Source organism: Gambusia affinis, linkage group LG07 (assembly GCF_019740435.1).
Source record: "Gambusia affinis linkage group LG07, SWU_Gaff_1.0, whole genome shotgun sequence".
NCBI lineage: Eukaryota > Metazoa > Chordata > Actinopteri > Cyprinodontiformes > Poeciliidae > Gambusia > Gambusia affinis.
Genome location: NC_057874.1, coordinates 15,544,141 through 15,561,567, shown reverse-complemented (window position 1 = coordinate 15,561,567; position 17,427 = coordinate 15,544,141). Strand labels below are relative to the sequence as shown.

General features: G+C 38.9%; 1 protein-coding gene across 4 annotated transcripts in view; it reads left to right on the top strand.

Moving 5' to 3' along the window:
- LOC122833767 (histone deacetylase 7-like) overlaps positions 1-17,427 on the top strand; it is a 48,054-nt gene that overhangs the window by 24,962 nt on the left and 5,665 nt on the right. For all 4 annotated transcript variants that reach the window (XM_044121630.1, XM_044121628.1, XM_044121631.1 and 1 more), the window contains 17 exons: positions 82-179; positions 511-609; positions 1,426-1,573; positions 2,445-2,689; positions 2,920-3,126; positions 3,588-3,795; positions 3,918-4,051; positions 4,146-4,233; positions 5,347-5,387; positions 6,230-6,337; positions 6,862-6,917; positions 8,001-8,088; positions 8,625-8,744; positions 11,957-12,054; positions 16,318-16,436; positions 16,710-16,843; positions 16,924-17,008. In XM_044121630.1, the coding sequence (XP_043977565.1) occupies positions 82-179; positions 511-609; positions 1,426-1,573; positions 2,445-2,689; positions 2,920-3,126; positions 3,588-3,795; positions 3,918-4,051; positions 4,146-4,233; positions 5,347-5,387; positions 6,230-6,337; positions 6,862-6,917; positions 8,001-8,088; positions 8,625-8,744; positions 11,957-12,054; positions 16,318-16,436; positions 16,710-16,843; positions 16,924-17,008 (2,076 nt within the window). The remainder of the gene's footprint in view (positions 1-81; positions 180-510; positions 610-1,425; positions 1,574-2,444; positions 2,690-2,919; positions 3,127-3,587; positions 3,796-3,917; positions 4,052-4,145; positions 4,234-5,346; positions 5,388-6,229; positions 6,338-6,861; positions 6,918-8,000; positions 8,089-8,624; positions 8,745-11,956; positions 12,055-16,317; positions 16,437-16,709; positions 16,844-16,923; positions 17,009-17,427) is intronic.

The window sequence follows — 17,427 nt, the reverse complement described above, 5'->3', positions numbered from 1 at the left end:
AATTCGTATTTTGTTTCATTACATATTTATGTTTTAATGTGCATAACAGTGTTTGGTTTTTCCCTCCATCCTGTCATTCAGACTCTTCCCCAAGCAGAAGCAGCACTTCAGCATCAGGCTGCAGCTCACCAAGCAACAACCTCATGTCAGACAATGGATCCCTTCCACGGGCTCCTGAGGTGAGACCCTTTCTCAGCACGTCAGTCACAACCATGTCTTCTGTGTGACATAGTAAAGGGTTTCCATATGGATTTGCTTGCTTGCGTCTTTAATGGAATGCTAGTAAATTTCAGCTGCCCGAGCTTTCAACACAAATACATTCTCAATCAGTGAGGAACAGTCTAAATGAAATATGAGTACAGTTTGGGGACTATTTCTTCATGGTGTAGTCTTGTTTTTTTCAGTGATGCTAAGAATGTTTGTTTCACAACAATTTGAACGTGATGAGTTTTGAGAAATTGTGCACGTTGTGGAATGCGCCACAATAATTTAGACTTGTGCTTTTTCCAGTCAAAGAGGGTCCTGATGAACAATGGTAATGTAGCCCACTTTGCTCTGCCTGCCAACCACATTGCAAAGCACAACATCACTGCTGGACTTCCTGCTCAGGTGAGCAAGAAATTTTATTTGAATTTCCGTTAGAATTTTGTGCTTTCTGTATTTTTCTCTCATGATGGAACCACCAATAATTTCTTGATTTGTACGTCAGTGTAAAAGTTACAGTGCACAGCCAAACAAAATTACTTACTTTGTGATGCGTAATAGCCACAACAACACTATTGCGCGTTTAAAAAAAGTGTAAGTGGTGTTTTGTTGTTTTTAAAGAAAAATCTTTTACTTTGATGCCTGTGGATTAAACAAAGTACAACAAGTTCCTTTCCAAAATGACCTAATTGCTAAGTAGTATTTGATTCAGACTTCAAAATGAGTCAATAAAAAGCATGTGGAAGAAGCTCCAGTTGTCGGAAGAGGGCTAGTATCCACCAGATGTTAAAAATAGCTTTAATTATTTTTGCAAGGGAAAATCAGTAGAATGGGTTTGAATCTTTAGATGTGAAATTCTTTTGTTAAAAAACAAAAGTAAAAAAAAGTTAAAAAAAAAGAATTTTACATTTCTGTCATGTAAAATTCCAACAAACATAAAAATTCATGCTTTTGTGTGTTTGTTGCTGTAATGTTGTGTCGATAAAAACAATATTTTTATTTGGTTCCTTTTATCAGTTTCTATAAGGTTAATATATGTACACCACATGGCTTCCACATTTTTCATGACAGTATAAATGTATACATTGAGTAGTCAGCAAGGCAATTGAATCCTTAGCTTTTCCTCAAATCACCCAGTTTGTTAATTTTTAAGCCACACCCATAATGAATGTGTTTCTACTTCTGTAGCATCTCTAAATTGGTCATTCTTTTTCTCTGCAGGCTGACTTGCGTGTAACAAAGCCAGTGGCAGCGTCGCCTTTGCAGTCTCTCTACCTCCCTCTGGAGGTCCCCTCTATATCTCAACGCTTGCAGCCAGTGTTCATATTTGAACCACACATGGGGCTGATGCGCCAGCAGCTTGTTCCTCGTGAGTGGAATTGTCTGCGAAGCATATATCTGCACGCATGGCACATACATCATATGTAGCTCTGATAACTGTCAGTGCCACATATGCACATTTGACTATGCTGTTAGTGCTCACAGTTGATATTTCATCTTACATGCTTGGTGTCTACAAGTTGTAGTTTTATTTCCAAAGGAGGTGGATTTCATCTGACATCTTTATGAATTGGTGAAAACAAAAATTCCAATATATATATTTATCTAATTTGTGTTTACAGCTTTTATTGTAAATTGACAATTTGACTTTTAGTAATAAATGTCCTGCTTATTTGCGAAGACATAAAATGATCTACATAAAAAAAAAAACAGCTTTTATTTTAAATCAGAGACTGTATTAAAACTTATATCACGTGTGTCATCCTGCATGTCTTGATTCAAGAGCACCCTCTACTGGGCAGAGTACAGCAGGGGCGCCGTGTAGAGGGGGAAAGTTATGACAATTCTAGGGACCCCTGACCAACAGGGGGCCCTCCACAATGTATTTATTTAATTTTTGTTCATAGAAATTTAAAAACTAAATAAAAAGTTGGGGCCCTGTCAATTACAAAATTAATCATATTATATTTTCAAGATTCCTGGAGCGCCCCTGACAGGCATACAGTGTCACTTACGACAAAAAAATGTGTTATCCAACCCAAACCAAACTGTTAAGTTTTGTTATTTTTCCTGCAGTCTGTCAACGTGCTTCAGTTTTCTTCTTATTTTTCTGCCAAGTATTCATTCTTACTAGTTCCCCTTATTGTAGCTTGTTGCCTTTTTCAATTCCTTCCTGCAACCTGCCCTTCACCTTATTCCTTGTTGTGACTCTTTTTTCTTTTTTCATTTCTTGTTTTCAGTTCATAGTTTGAGTACCATTCCTCAGCAACAGCATCCTCACATATCCTCCTCATCCAGAAGAGAAGGCTTAGTTGCCTTGGGCTCACATCGACCTGTGGAGCGAGCGCATTCAGAGCCTCTGCCTTACAGCCACTCAGTCCTGCCCCTGCATGCCAGCCATCATCCACACACCCACCAACAGCTCTCCCAGCTGTACCACAAGGCTGGATTGGAAAGATTTAAGCTGAGCACACAGCTGAGCAAGGTGAGAAGAGGCAGGTGTAAACATTAGCATGCCAAGCAGAAAACTGTTACTCACTATTACTGAGTGACTAAAGAAGAGGATTCATTCTGTCAGAAACATTTGACTAAGCAAAAGGGGATTGAAATTGATCAATTATGATTATTCTGTTAAGAAATGCAACAACAGAAAATTTAGAAGACTTGAAGAGTGAAAAGCCTTTGCAATTTTATTGAGAATGTCATCTGATACAGATCCCATCTGAGGACATGGACGTGGATGAGAGCGGATCAGCATCAGGTTCTGGAACAGGGTCTTTGTGCGGCTCTGAACTGGGTTCACTGTCTGAAGACGGCCACCGCCGGAGAGAAAGTAATGCCAGCACCGATTCAGTTTATGACACAGAGTCCATCACTTCCTCTCGGGAGAGCTTGATTGAGACATCACACTCTCTCAGTCAGGTACTAATGTCTGTTCATCTGCAAACAAAAAAGTACAGAAAAGAAAATCTCATTAACTTTTCTCTAAAACTAACTGGTAAAAGCTTCTAAAGATTGTGGAAAGTTACTTAGAATTCTATGTTATCCTAAATTATTTACTTGAGAAATATATTATATATAGAAACCACAGACTGATCTCCAAAACTATAAAATCAATGTGCCTTTTTAATTTTTACCTGAACGAACTTGCCTTACCATTAGGGGGCACTGTTGCTTTATATATTCCAGCAGCAAGGTCTTTTTGCTTATCAAGTTCTTGTTCAACACAAGTAGAATTAAATTGTCCACATTATGTGTAATTTTACCAGCTGGAGGCGTTGGAGGACCATACTTTACTCAAAGTACTTTTACCTCCCTCTGACTTATAATAAATTTTAATTACTTCCTTGATTTCCCTTTAAACTCATTTGTGCAAAACACAGAGGCAGGTAATCCTCAGATCAACTTTACAGCCAGATGCGCTGGGAGTTCCTACCTTAATTTGGCCTCATCAGTCTCATCCGCCTGTGATTCGGAGCCGTTCTCTACCACCTTCCACCTCCCTGGTGCCTACTTCACATGTACCCACCATAATACCCTCTATGTCACTATCCAGCCCTGCCAAAGATGCCAAGCTACGTTTTACAACAGGTGAGTCAAACAGTGATTTAAGTAGCAGAGGATTTCATTGGCTGTATATTTTGAAGGATGGTAACGTGACTTAAGAGCAAATTATTGGGCTATAAGTCACTTCTTCATGTGTGTGTATGCAGGTTTGGTTTATGATACTCAGATGCAGAAGCACCAATGTATCTGTGGAGACAACAGTCGCCATGCTGAGCATGCTGGGAGAATCCAGAGCATCTGGTCTAGACTGCAGGAGAGAGGGCTTAAGAGCCAATGTGAGGTAGGGACTTTGCACACTGATATACTATGAGAGAAAGAATTGGCTGTCAAACATGCTAGAGGTTCACAAAAAACCTTTTATCTGTGTGTTAAAGTGCATCCTCAGTAGAAAAGCCACCCGTGCAGAGCTGCTTTCCGTCCATTCAGAAAACCACGTGTTAATGGACAATCAGAGGCGCACGGGTAAGATCAATAATAGGCCACTGCTTCACTATACTATGCAAAAGTATTCATACTTTTTGAATGTTTTTTTCATATTTTATTCCATTGCTACCACAAATTTCAATGTGGGAATTTTATTGTTTATACGTTACCAAGCTTAACTATATGAAATAAAAATTAGATTTGAGTTTAACAATTATTGCAATTTCATCTTATGCTGGATCTTCGCCATTCTCTTATAAATCCGGCTCTATAATTAGTGTTGTTGTCCCAGAAGATAAATTTCCATCCCAGTCTCAAGTTTTCTTTGAGGTTTTCCCTGTTCATAGCTCCATTTTTCTCCTCATAAACTCTGACAGATGTCCATGTCCTTGCTAAATGAGGCTTCCACCACCATGTCTCCTGGTTTACAGTGGAGGTGGTGTGTTCAGGATAATATGCAGTATTAGCGTCCTGCTGCACATAGCTTTTCACCTGTAGGCTGAAAAGTTTAGTTTTGGTTCTGTCTAACTACAACACCTTCAAACATGTTTGCTGTGTTCCCTGCATTGCTTCTGGAAAACTTTAAACTGAACTTGTTATGTCTTTCTTTCATCAGTGGCTTTCTCTACTTGCCACAGTTTCATAAAGACCAGACTTGTTGAGTCTGAATCCGTTGATTCTCAGGTGGGAGAATCAACAGATCTATGTGGATCTATGCTAATCCTCAGGAGTTAACATGGGCCTCTTGGCTTCTTCTCTGTTTAATGTTTTGCTTGTCTGACTGGTCAACTTAAGTGGGTGGCTGTTCCTTGGTAGGCTTGCAGTTGGAGAAAGTTTCCTCAGATGATGAATTGAAGAGTGCTCTGTTGGATGTTCAAAGCTTGGGATATTGTTTTATAAACCAAAATCACCTTTAAACTTCTCCATACTTATATACCTGACATGTCTGCTGTGTTCCTTGGTTTTTGTGATCCGGTTTGTTCACTCATGTTCTCAAACAAACCTTTCCTTTGTTCAATAAAATCTCATTGAAGTATTAAAGTTTGTAGTTGTAATGTAGCAAAATGTGAGATGGCTTGTTTGTGTGCATTCTGTACATATGTACATGTAATATATTCATAACTCTTAAATACTACAAATATTTCCATGCAGGATCACATATTTTTGTGGACCTACCATGTGGAGGTGTGGGGGTGAGTCCTGCGCAGGCGGACACACGCGCACACACACGCACGCACATCAACACACAACCACACACAATACAGACCTGTTTTAAAACTCTAGTCATGTGGGAATATTTCCACTCATCTAATTGCATTACTGAACAGCAAACATTACATGGCTTATTATGCCTTATTACACAATTTAGATAATGATACTACCAATTGCTCATGCTATTGTTTTTGGCTAAGATAACTTTGAAACCTCAAAAAAAAAAATCAAAGTCTGCACAATAGTCAGAAGGAGAAGAAACAACAAGGGAAAACATACAAGTAAATGCTGAAAATATATATATAGTTTTTCCTAGGGAACCCTAAAAATGGATGTAGGATAAATAAAATATTATGTTTATAGTAAAGAAAGAAAACTCTGAAGGGGGATGGGGGCTGCTGATAAGAGCACCGATGTGCCTGGATTTCCGGCCTTTAGCTGCTAGAGTGAAGAGGGTGATTGAAACAAGATGGTAAACCTTGTGAAAAAAGAAATTCCTGTAATTTAAGCGTTACCCTAACAGCACAGCAGACCGCCAGCAGAGATAACTTTTGGAAGAGTCTGGTCACATACATACACATACACACTTTTGTCATTAAACAATTAAATATTTTGTCTTGAGATGTTTTCAAAAGTAAATAGATTTTGCCATTGTAATGAAAACCCATTTGACCTTTCCTACTGTCTTCATGCTCTGATCAGAGCATGAAGACAGTAGGAAATAAAAGCCATTTTATTATCCTGTAATAATATTACAGGAACACTGTAACATTTTTATGAATAAAATCTAATCGTGATGTGCTTTCCATTGATTTATAAACAGGTGGACATTGATACGGTTTGGAATGAGCAACACACAGCAGCTGCTTCCCAAGTAGCAGCAGGATGTGTCATAGACCTGGCCCTTAAGGTGGCACAGAGACAGCTGAAGGTGAGATGGATGGATGGATGGATGGATGGATGGATGGGTGAAGGGATGGATGGATGGATGGATGGATGGTACTAGTTAAGTACTGACAAAGACTGACAGCTCAGTCAGTGATGAAGAAACCATAACTCCAAATTCAATACAAACAACTGATTACATTTTCAACTTTTGGACATTTAGGCTACTTCTTACGTGTCAAATCTATCAACTACTTGGGGAATGCATGCAAGCAAAAAGAGAATTTTCATAATTCAAACTGGCCTCAACTAGAATAGCTTAATTTGATTATATTAAGCACAAAGGCAAACTAATAGTTCTTGTTTATACATCTTGAATTAAGTATGTTATAGACAATATTTACTGTGCAGTGTAATGGAAAGCTGTTTCACAGTAAATGTTTTGTTATCTTTTGTTATCTTTTATTTATATCTAAAACAATTTCATGTTAATGTTTTACCACTTATATATGTTTAAGAATAAGTTGTTAAAACAGTGAGATGTTAAGACTGTTTTCTGTTTTCTTACAGAATGGATTTGCAGTGGTGAGACCTCCCGGACACCACGCAACTCGTTCTTCTCCTCTGTAAGTACAGAAGCATGCACACACATACACACAAATGCACACCGGGAGCTAAGGGGGCTGCAAATTCTTTTATTTTTATTTTTTTGTTAAATCAGCTACACTATACTTGTGAAGAAGAAAAAAAGAGAGAGGGTGCAGTAGTGTGTCTATGTTAATGTATGAGTGGTGTGCACTACCTGCTCAATGCCAGAGGCAATCTACCTCCTCTACATCTTTCAAGACACAAAACAAAGCACCTGAAAAGAGATGTGCAGGAGCTGTGTATCCACGCACCCTGCACATGGTGTTGTATGTGGATACGTGTAGATGTGCATATCTGTGTGCACTGATTTGTGTCACCCTTTGATAGCAGGCATTATCCAAATAACCACATTCAGCTGGGTCTGTGTGTGTGAGCTCAGCAGTGCTTGTCACTAGTTATTTATGGCGTGATAATAATTTTTCTTGATGAGCTAAGTTTGGACTGCTTATGGTGTACATTGTTCACACACACACACACGCACACGCATGCACACGCACGTAGGCAATCACACTTCACACCCAATGCTGACACTGCCTTTTCCAACATTCCTCCATTGTTTTTCATGCATCAACATTTTCTTTGCATACTTCTGTTCTAGACAGCCAGTGTTAGTGAGTTCTGTGAGTTCATTTCTCAGAAATCATCCCTTGCATCCCTCCAGCTTTCTGGCAGAATTCTCATTTCAAATGTGTCTTAAATTTTATGATAAGCTTTGTCTTCAGTTTGTCATAAAATGCGTGGCTTCTGCATTGTTCAGGAGTGAAACTTTTTAGAGTCAGCATAACATTCTATTAACGGAAGCCATTTTAGTTTGTCCGCTGAGAAAAGGCAAACACTGAAGAACCTAAAGCACAATAATATTCCTAAATAACTTTCAGTAGATGTTAACGTGGCAGGAGTCAGCACTGGGACTGTCATGGCCTGGGAAGGCACCACACGTAGCCAAAGAACTGTCTTACAGGCTCCTACGGGCCATATGTGGATTTTGTGAAATTAATTAGCAAAAGATGCGCAGTGATAAACACATGTGGCTGCCACTCTTCCTGTTTGTTTGTCGACAGGGGCTTCTGTTACTTCAACTCTTTGGCCATCGCAGCCAAGCAGCTCCAACACAAACTCAGTGTCAGCAAGATCCTCATAGTAGACTGGGTAAGGACTAAAACATCGATCAGGATCACCCTTCTCTTCATGGAAACATTGCAAACGTACAGAGTGAAAGTAGACGTTGTCTAGGTGCAAGAAACAAGGACTCAGACTTACAGTAGCAATCCTAATCACAATTTAGATCATTTAGACAGTTATTACTGTTATCCACGTGTGAGTCAAACTGTCACATGTGCTTAGAGTAAATTCAAAATCACACACAGGCACATAAGAGTTCACCGAGGCATACATATACAGATCCAGAGCCAGCCGTTGTCTCTGCTGAACACGTGTGTATTTGAGTCTGCACAATATCTTTACAAAGGTTACACTATATAGTATATTATTTTATGAAACTGCAGTTGTTATTATAATATATCAAACAAAAAAGAATAAGTACTTTTGCCACTGATGTGAAACGTTATGCAAGTCTTACAAATTGTGTTCAGATTTTTTTGTATATATTTATGGTTACCCTTACTGTACAAATTAGTTTTACCAATGCTTATATTTATACTCGTATGTACTCAAATCTTGTCCAGGATGTTCACCATGGCAATGGCACCCAAGAGGCCTTCTATGATGACCCGAGTGTTCTGTATATCTCTCTGCATCGCTATGATGATGGGAACTTCTTTCCTGGTAGTGGACATCCAAATGAGGTACTGAAACAGTTTCTATGTATGGTTTTATTTACATTGTACTAATAGAACCCCACAAAAATAAAACTCTTTATTTTGTAGATTATTCATGATTCAGCAGATATTCTCAAAAGTAATAATACCTTTTGAACTTGTTCCTATTTTGTAATGCTGCCACAAAACCCTTTTATCTATTTTATGAAAAATGTATCTAGTGCACGCAAGCAAAATAAAGCATAACTGTGAAGGAAAAGGAGAAGCGCTTTTCAAAATGTGATAAAAGTAAAAAGTGACACATTTGTATTCAGCCTGCCACCACTCTCGAACCAACTCTTTGTACAATCACCTTTCACTGCAACTTCATTGGGGTCTATCTGTCAGTTTTACACATCTAGAGCCAGATTCTTTTTTATTATAAAACCAATTCACTCAGTTACATTAGGTAAGGACTGTCTCTAAACATATTTTTAGCAAGTTTCCTTTCATGTTTTTCTTTTTTTGTCTTTAGCTTAATTTATCCTCACATTCATGTCTGACCAGCTTCACTGTCTCTGTTAAAGAAACACATATCCATAGCATGAGTCTGCGAACAGCAGACCTGGACTAAACAAAGCTTATTTATGAAGAGTACTCATGGCTCTGATTCTTCACAAATGTATTCCAGTATGACCTTCACAGCACAGCTGTATTAATACTGAGATTAAATTAAACACAGGTGTACTCTATTTATCACATAGGCACCTACTAAAAACACTGGGTTTTGGGGCAAATAACAGAGCAAAGGGGCTGAACAAATTCACACTTGTTCTTCATATTTTTATTTGTAGAAACTTTCCTTCCGCTTCATATTTACTTGCTGTGTTATGATGATCTACTACATAAAATCCCAATATAATACAGCCCGGTTTATAATTGTGATGGAACAAAATGTGAAAATATTTAAGGGGTATGAATGCTTTTACGCAGAAGTTTATCTAGTATCTGTTTGAGTTCAGTGAACCAGTAAGGACCACAAGAGCTCAGAGTGTGCCTGTGAAGACAAATAAAATTGTGTACTACATTGAGGAATAATCTACACAACACAAAACCAAAGTTAAAAATTAACTTATGAGATAATGGATGCCTTGAATTAGTTGGCCCCTGACAAAACATTTCAAGCTTTGACAGATAAATTATTTATCAGTTTTGGGCTAAATTTGTTTATATCTAAATCCAGCATTTGATCCTTGAGCAAGTATTTATAACTTCAGATTGTTGTTGTCCAATTATGTTTTTCTCTCATAATCCCTCAGTACGAATGCTTTATAAAGCAGGTTTAAAATATTATGGTCCTCACAAAAATTACTCCAATCTTTAAACCCACCCTCATTTTGATCATGTTAAACCAAAGTTTGAACAACTTAAGATGCAGGAAAATAAAAAACAAAACAACAATCTGCATGGTGTGAAACCCAAGGTAACACCAGACACAAGGCAGGCAGAACCGACACCACTTCCTACTGCAAGTCTTGCATCATCTTTGTGTGTGTGGCAATGTATTTGGGATACTTTTCAAACATGTTTATCCAGTGAAAGCGCCATGGAGATGTTTTACTGTATGTTTTAGTAACCACCGTGTATGTGTTTACGTTCATACTTCTGGCTAAGAAACTTTGAGGTCTTGGAGGTCAGGTCCTCTCAGCAGGATGTATGAAGTTGAGTTGTATGCCTGTCTGAATGCAAGAAATTGAGATGCCTATGTTTCCTTCCTGTGGTCTTACCCAAAACCAAGTGTAATGACTACCCCGGTCAGTTGAATTGACCCCAACCCATGCTGACATTTGCCACTCATTCAATCCCCCGCATTCCCTCCTCTCATGCTGCCATCCTCCCCCACGATAATACTCAGTGTTCTCCCATAAAATCTCACAAGGAGCACACATAAAAACACTTTTTTGGGCTTGGATGTGGCTTTGCCTGAAGTGGATTCGCAACCTCTGAGGAGCAGTGTGGTAAACCTCTGGAGTCTCTCTGTCCCTGTGTAGGTATATATCTCTCCATGGGGCAAGGGGTGTGATGTCATCATCATAACACAGAGCACAGAGTAGCTCGCAAATACCAGTGACGGTCTAATTCAGTCCAGTAAGTCCTGAAACATGAAAGCGAGAGAGAAAACAAAAAACAGCGCAATGCACTCTGAGCTATAGCAGAAATGGTATGTTTGGTTAATGTGCATGTGCTTGTGTATCTGACTGTGTGCACAGGCGCATGCATGCTGGTACATTAACAGTTGGCAGAAGACAGGAGGCCTCATGTGTTTTTCGTTTGCCCTGCGAACATCCCGTCCACTGAGAAGAATGGAGACAGACTCTTTGTGATGCTCACCAGCATTCTTTCTCTTTCAAGCATCCTCTCACACCCATACACTCACTCACTCTCTCACACACAAAGGAAATTACCATACATTGTTGCCAAGTGGCTGTCAATCAACCTCCAACATTTCTCCCCAGACTGACACATTAACTGATGGTGAAGGGTTTGGGGAACAGCTAAATGGCTTATTGCAGGACTACAAAGACTGAGAGACAGGAATCCTCAACTTCTTTCCAAGAACCAGGCCTCTGTTCACTTTCTGCCCCGAGTAAACGAGGTCAACCTGAGGGAAGCTTCATCAGCTCTGACTGGCATCCGTCTCATTCAAAACATGGAGAAGGATTGTGGAGAATGGAATTCAATATTTTGAGTTAACTCTCACACACAGAACTCATAATAGACAGTCATTGTACTTTACCTATATGATCATAGTTTATAGTATATAGTATATTCTTAACACACTGGGGTTTTTTTTTGTAGACCAGTCAGCATTTAGCCCATTTAAGTTGTACATTAAAGCTTGGGAATTATAAACGGCTGTAGTTCTGCTCTGCCTCAGTGATTTACAAAGGCCAGTTGACAAACTGTATAGAAATCAAAATGGAGGGACAGGGGTGTTGAATTAACAGCCATCCGTATTTCATTTAGGAATCATAATCACTCCCTGATGTTGCCTTAAGAGATGCAGCAACGTTCCCTCTTTTGCTGCAACACAAAGTTTTGCAACAGCAATGCTAACTTTGCGAGCATTTGATACAAATCTGTCAATGTTGTTGAGTTTCTCAACTTCGCCTCAGAGTTATTTACTTTTTTTTTGTACATTCTCAGTGATTGTTTCTTTCTCACAGTACCACTGTTTTTCCTGGTCTGTTTTAATCCAGGTGGGTGTAGGAGCGGGTAAAGGCTTCAATGTCAATGTGGGATGGACTGGTGGTCTGGAGCCTCCAATGGGTGATGCAGAGTACCTGGCTGCATTCAGGTAAATAAACAAAGTTTTCTCTGTTAGCTGTAGAGTATTTTGTCTAATTTCAGGTCCATTTACATAAAAGTAATTGTGTTTCGGAATAAATGTCTATTCGATAGTGTACACCTCGAAACTTTCACTCAGTTCAGTATGGGTAATTATCAATGAACCCATTGATCATTACATACAAATGCAAAATATTCTTTTAATATATTTTAAAAGAATAAATGATTAGAATGATTAGTTCAGGATAATCATTCTGGGATTTTTACAAAATAATTCTTAGCTTATTATGACTTTTATTATATCAATCTCAATCTGTTTTAAATCACCGTTGAGGCTTTTGTTAATTTGTGTAAAGAAGTTGTTCATCTGCTATTCTTTTATAGACATTGATCAACTCATGATGATTTCTAATGTCACTGAAATTTACAGCCATGTTTTTTCCACAGCCATCTTATCTAATTGAGCTTTTGTAGAGTTAAACAGGACCTAGTGTTTTTGAATAAGGGTGACTCAGACAAGAATGCATTGATTAAGATATTAAATATATTGTGATTTAGTCAAAATTAAAATGTTGAATGGGTGCTGTAAGTACACATTTCTTTGCTATTTCCTTCTCACATTTTGAGCTTTTTTATTCACTGAACTGTTTATTCATATTTAAGGTGTAGAGCAAGTCCTGTTTGATTACTGAACGGTGCTATTACAGAAAATGAGGCTTTGTTAGAGCAGGAGTATGGATAGAAGTTATTTTACTTTTATTTTTTCTAATATGTGGTATATGTATGATTGCATCGTCTTAAACACCAGATATCTTAAGCAAATGACATTACTGACCTTCTGGTAATGTTTACAATCAGAATATTGAAAAAAACTTTTGGTTTCTACTTTTTTAAAGCCCAAAAGAATACATAATTGCTAAACAGTTAGTCAAACAAAAAATGTTGTGCAGGTCTATTTAGTCCCTTTACTCTGAATAAATAATAAAATCCAATGAGAGCAATTGCCTTTAAAGTTTCACCTAAAAGTCCATATATGTGTGTGTAAATATAAACGTTCTCTGTAGACCTCAAAAGTTTGTTGGAGAATATTGATGAACAAGCTGTATCATAAAGACTAAAGCATCAGGAGAAAGTTATAAAGGATTAAAGCACTTTTGGATTACAAAACAATGAGCGTTACAGAGCACTCACCTCATAGAGCAGTGTACAATTTATCATCTAAAATTGCAAAAAAATGTGGCACAATAGAGGCATCCACTCTATACAATAGAGTGGATGTCTCTTTTCAATAGAAAGAAGATGGTCACAGTTTATGAGAAGATGGATGGAGCTAATTACAGGACAGTCCAGAAACAAAACCATTTTAATATGCTGCAAACGACTGGAAACTGGGGTGTATGCTCTCCCTCCAACAGGACAATAACCCTAAACATACAGCTAGAGCTATGTTTAGCTCTGGCTAATTCACAAATTAAAAAAAAACCTGTAAAATTCCAGAACTAAATCCAATTAAAATTATTCAGCAAAGGTTAAAATCAATATTTAGAAATGCTCTCACTGCAATCAGAGTTGGGAGATTTTGTAAAAGGAGTAAGGAGAGTTTCTCCTCTCTCCTGAAGGCTGAGCATATATGCTCTATTCGTTTTTTAAAAATACTTTTCTGTATAAAAAATGTTACTGTTTCCTTTATCATTCCACTTCACAATTTTGTGCAACTTTCTGCATAAAATCCATGCAAAATATATTGAGGTGTGTGGTTACAACACGGTGTCAAAGTCCAGTCCTCATGGGCCGCTGTCTTGCAGTTTTTAAATGTGCCATAGGTACAAAACACTGGGATGAAATAGCTTAATTACCTCCTCCTTGTGTAGATAATTCTCCAGAGTCTTGATAATGACCTAATTATTCTATTCAGGTGTGGTGCAGCAGAGGCACATCTAAAAGTTGCAGGACACCGGCCCTTGAGAACTGGAGTTTGAGACCCCTGGGTTACAATATGAAAAAATGTGAAAATACACATGGCATTTGAGTGCTTTTGCAAAACAATGTACACTCTCCCCTTTATGGAGGTGCTCCCTAAAACTGCAACACTGAATTTAAATTCTGAGCATGTCACTAAAGGTGCATCTTAATACTTTTACCATTTAGCACCACTGAAAGGCAATGCAGAACTTCTTTAAATCACATTATCACTTGTACACAGATTGGAAATATCCAGTTTTGCACTGCTGTTAAAAGAAAAAGGTGAGAATTTTGAAAAAGTACTTTTTGCTTAGTTTAAAGCTAAGATCTACAGCTAGGAGCTACCAGAGCACACCTTTTCTCCAACCAAATTCTTCACTACAGTCAAGCTGTTAGTCTTGAATGAATGTGGTTTGGTGGTGCGCTACACTGCAATGAACACAGAATGCATCTGTCAGCAGCACTGGCTTGCCACCAGATGAATAAAACGCTATATGAGCTCTTCATGGTGCTTGCTTCAGACACAGTGGGTGGGCCCCTCATCACAGGAAAGATGCTAATGAGCTAACCCATACTGGTAAAATCCCATCAACCCAATAGGCTGTCTTGAAACACTATGCCCAATGTTTACTGGAGTTCTGGATCCCGATTAAGAAACAACTGGTTCTTTCCTGAGCAGGCGTCTGGCTTTAGTATTTTTCACCCAGTTTAGGAAATTGCAAGTGCTTTCATGTGTAAAACTTCCTCAGCTAACCACAGTATAGTACTGTATTCTACTTTTGCCATGAAGCTTACATCATACCAGGGTTGTCTAAATAAGGTGCATTCTGCTGGTGCAGGATCTTTGTCACATATGATTTTGGGTTCAAGCATATTTTCTGAATAACAATTATAATTGCTGGATGTGCGAAAAAAGTAGAAGCATTGTGTTTGAGTAATTGAAGTCGACTGTGAGGGCGTCAGGGGTGTATGTCACGCTGTACAGTTAAAACAAAAAGAATGCATCATAATTTCACCTTAATGCAGTTAAGCCTATTTAAACTTGTTCCAGTTCTGTGGCTCAATATGAATATATAATTTGGATGACAGGGTGTTTTAGGATGTGTGTGTCTCTTACAAATGGAAAATAAGTTTGTTGTTGATGATGTGAGTCTGTTTTGGGGTGTGTATTAGTTGCTGAAGAGATCCTGTGGTTGATCTTGGTGATTGGGACTCCATTACAATCAACAGAGGGCTCATCAAGAACCATGACGTTATACGTGTTGTTGAAATGGCCAAAAATCTGAGGTGCATCTAATCACAGGTAGCACTGCTGACGCCTGTTCATTTCCAACCGGTTACTGACAAACAATGAACTTATGGAGGGAAGGAGAATACAGCTGAAGAGAGAAGAAGTGGGGGGTGCATTGTTAGGGAATCCAAAGGCGGCGTAATTAGGCCCAATGGATCCCAGATGGCTGGCTGTCAGTGACGTGAGAAGAGGGACGAGCTCCTAATAGGAACCAGACGCGCACAAATGCCTTTGAACTGCCGCTGAGAGAAAAAGAGCAAGTAAGAGGGAATCAAACGCGGCATGGGCCATGCGCTTTTGCTAAATAACTGGCAGCAGGAGAGAAGAGGAAGGAAGACGGAGAGTAGAGAGGCTTGGAAAGTGGTCTCTGCTCAGTAAAGTGCACAATATGCAGACATCTCGTGAAAAAAATAGCAAGTATTTTTCACTTAGAAAAACATGTTTGGTGTTTGACACCTGTCTACCTGCCTACCTTCCTGGGGGTTTTTTTTCCTGCAATTACAATAAAGAGACATTTCTTCTTTTATTATCAGGGTTCTGCTTCACATTCAAACAGTTGCACACATTTACACCTGGGAGGTGCACCACCTCTTAGGGTTGGCTGTCTTCCAGCCGTGGATCAAGAACTGAGATCAAGCACTTGGCGCTTTGTCTTTGATATTTTTTTTTTCTTTTCATCATTTTAAAATGGAAGAGTGTGTTCAGCCCAGTAAATGCTTGTAGTTACCAGTCCAGATAAGGCCTTCACTGGATGGACATTCTAGTAGAAATCACTTCAATGACCCTGTTTTAATTTTGTTGTGCTGGCATCGGAAATCTTTTTTTTTTTTTTTCCCCCATCCTGCTTTGAAATGAATCCAATCACATTATGACTACTCCTTTTTACACATCATTATGTTTTATTTACTCCTCACAGTTCTCCTGATCACCTGTTGAAATGGTGAATGGGCTCTCAGATTTCCTATCGAACATGAAGGATGGGGCTACAACAGCTCTCCATTTTCTCTGTCTTGTCTTCAGGGCTGTAGTGATGCCTATTGCCCACGAGTTTTCCCCGGACGTGGTCTTGGTCTCTGCCGGCTTCGATGCTGCTGAAGGACACCAACCTTCAATGGGAGGATACACCGTCACAGCCAAGCGTAAGGAGCAACCAGGGCACAGTGTACACTCATCAGAGTTTCTCAAAACAGTTAAATACCCATAGTTCTTATGTGTCTCACATTTTTGTGACAGACATCTTTTTTCCTTATGAAACAAAATTTTTTTTTATGACACAAATCTGTCGTATTGGCATTGTAATGACGTAATAAGAGCTAAAAATAAAAAAACCCACTTATTTAAAAGTGAAGCTTTTGCTGAATTTTTGTTTCCATTTCAACCAATCTGTGTGTTTTTTGTTTGATCTCTACTAGTTTTTGGCTTCTTGACTCGTCAGCTGATGTCGCTGGCAGGAGGCCGGGTCATCCTGGCTCTAGAGGGGGGCCATGACCTCAAATCCATCTGTGATGCCTCTGAAGCCTGTGTCAGCGCCTTGCTCGGCATGGAGGTGAGACGCGTCATATCTCATCCCATAGATCAACGCAGTGTGTCACGTCCTCACATCACTAACTGTGTGGCGTGTCTCAGGTGGAGCCTCTGTCCCAGTCCCTGTTGGACCAAAAGCCCTGTGAGAATGCGGTGCGCTCTCTGCAGAGAGTCGTCCAGATCCAGGGTGAGAAAGACAACATCAACTTTACTGCGAAGAATAACATTTACGAGGGAAAAACTGTCAAATAAAGCAAGCTTGTTAGTTGTTCGTGGAGTAAATGTACTTAGTTAGAGTCCCCTGTAAAGCTTTGCAAATTTGTACTTCCTAGCAGTATAAATACATCCGTTCTGTAAAGCTTCAGAGATTTATTTTGAAAACATCGGTGAACAAACATTATTATAAAGACCTAGAAACACATGAGACAGGGCAGGTATGAAACTGAGTAAGAGTTAAACATGTTATCATTAAATACCCTAAGCTTTGGACATTCTGATTGAGAATTTTCCAAGTCCATCATTCAAAGGTTTTAAGAGGCTATGAAAGATGGAGGTTCACCGTCCAAAAACACTAAACAAACAGCAAAACTCCTGCCTATGAATGTT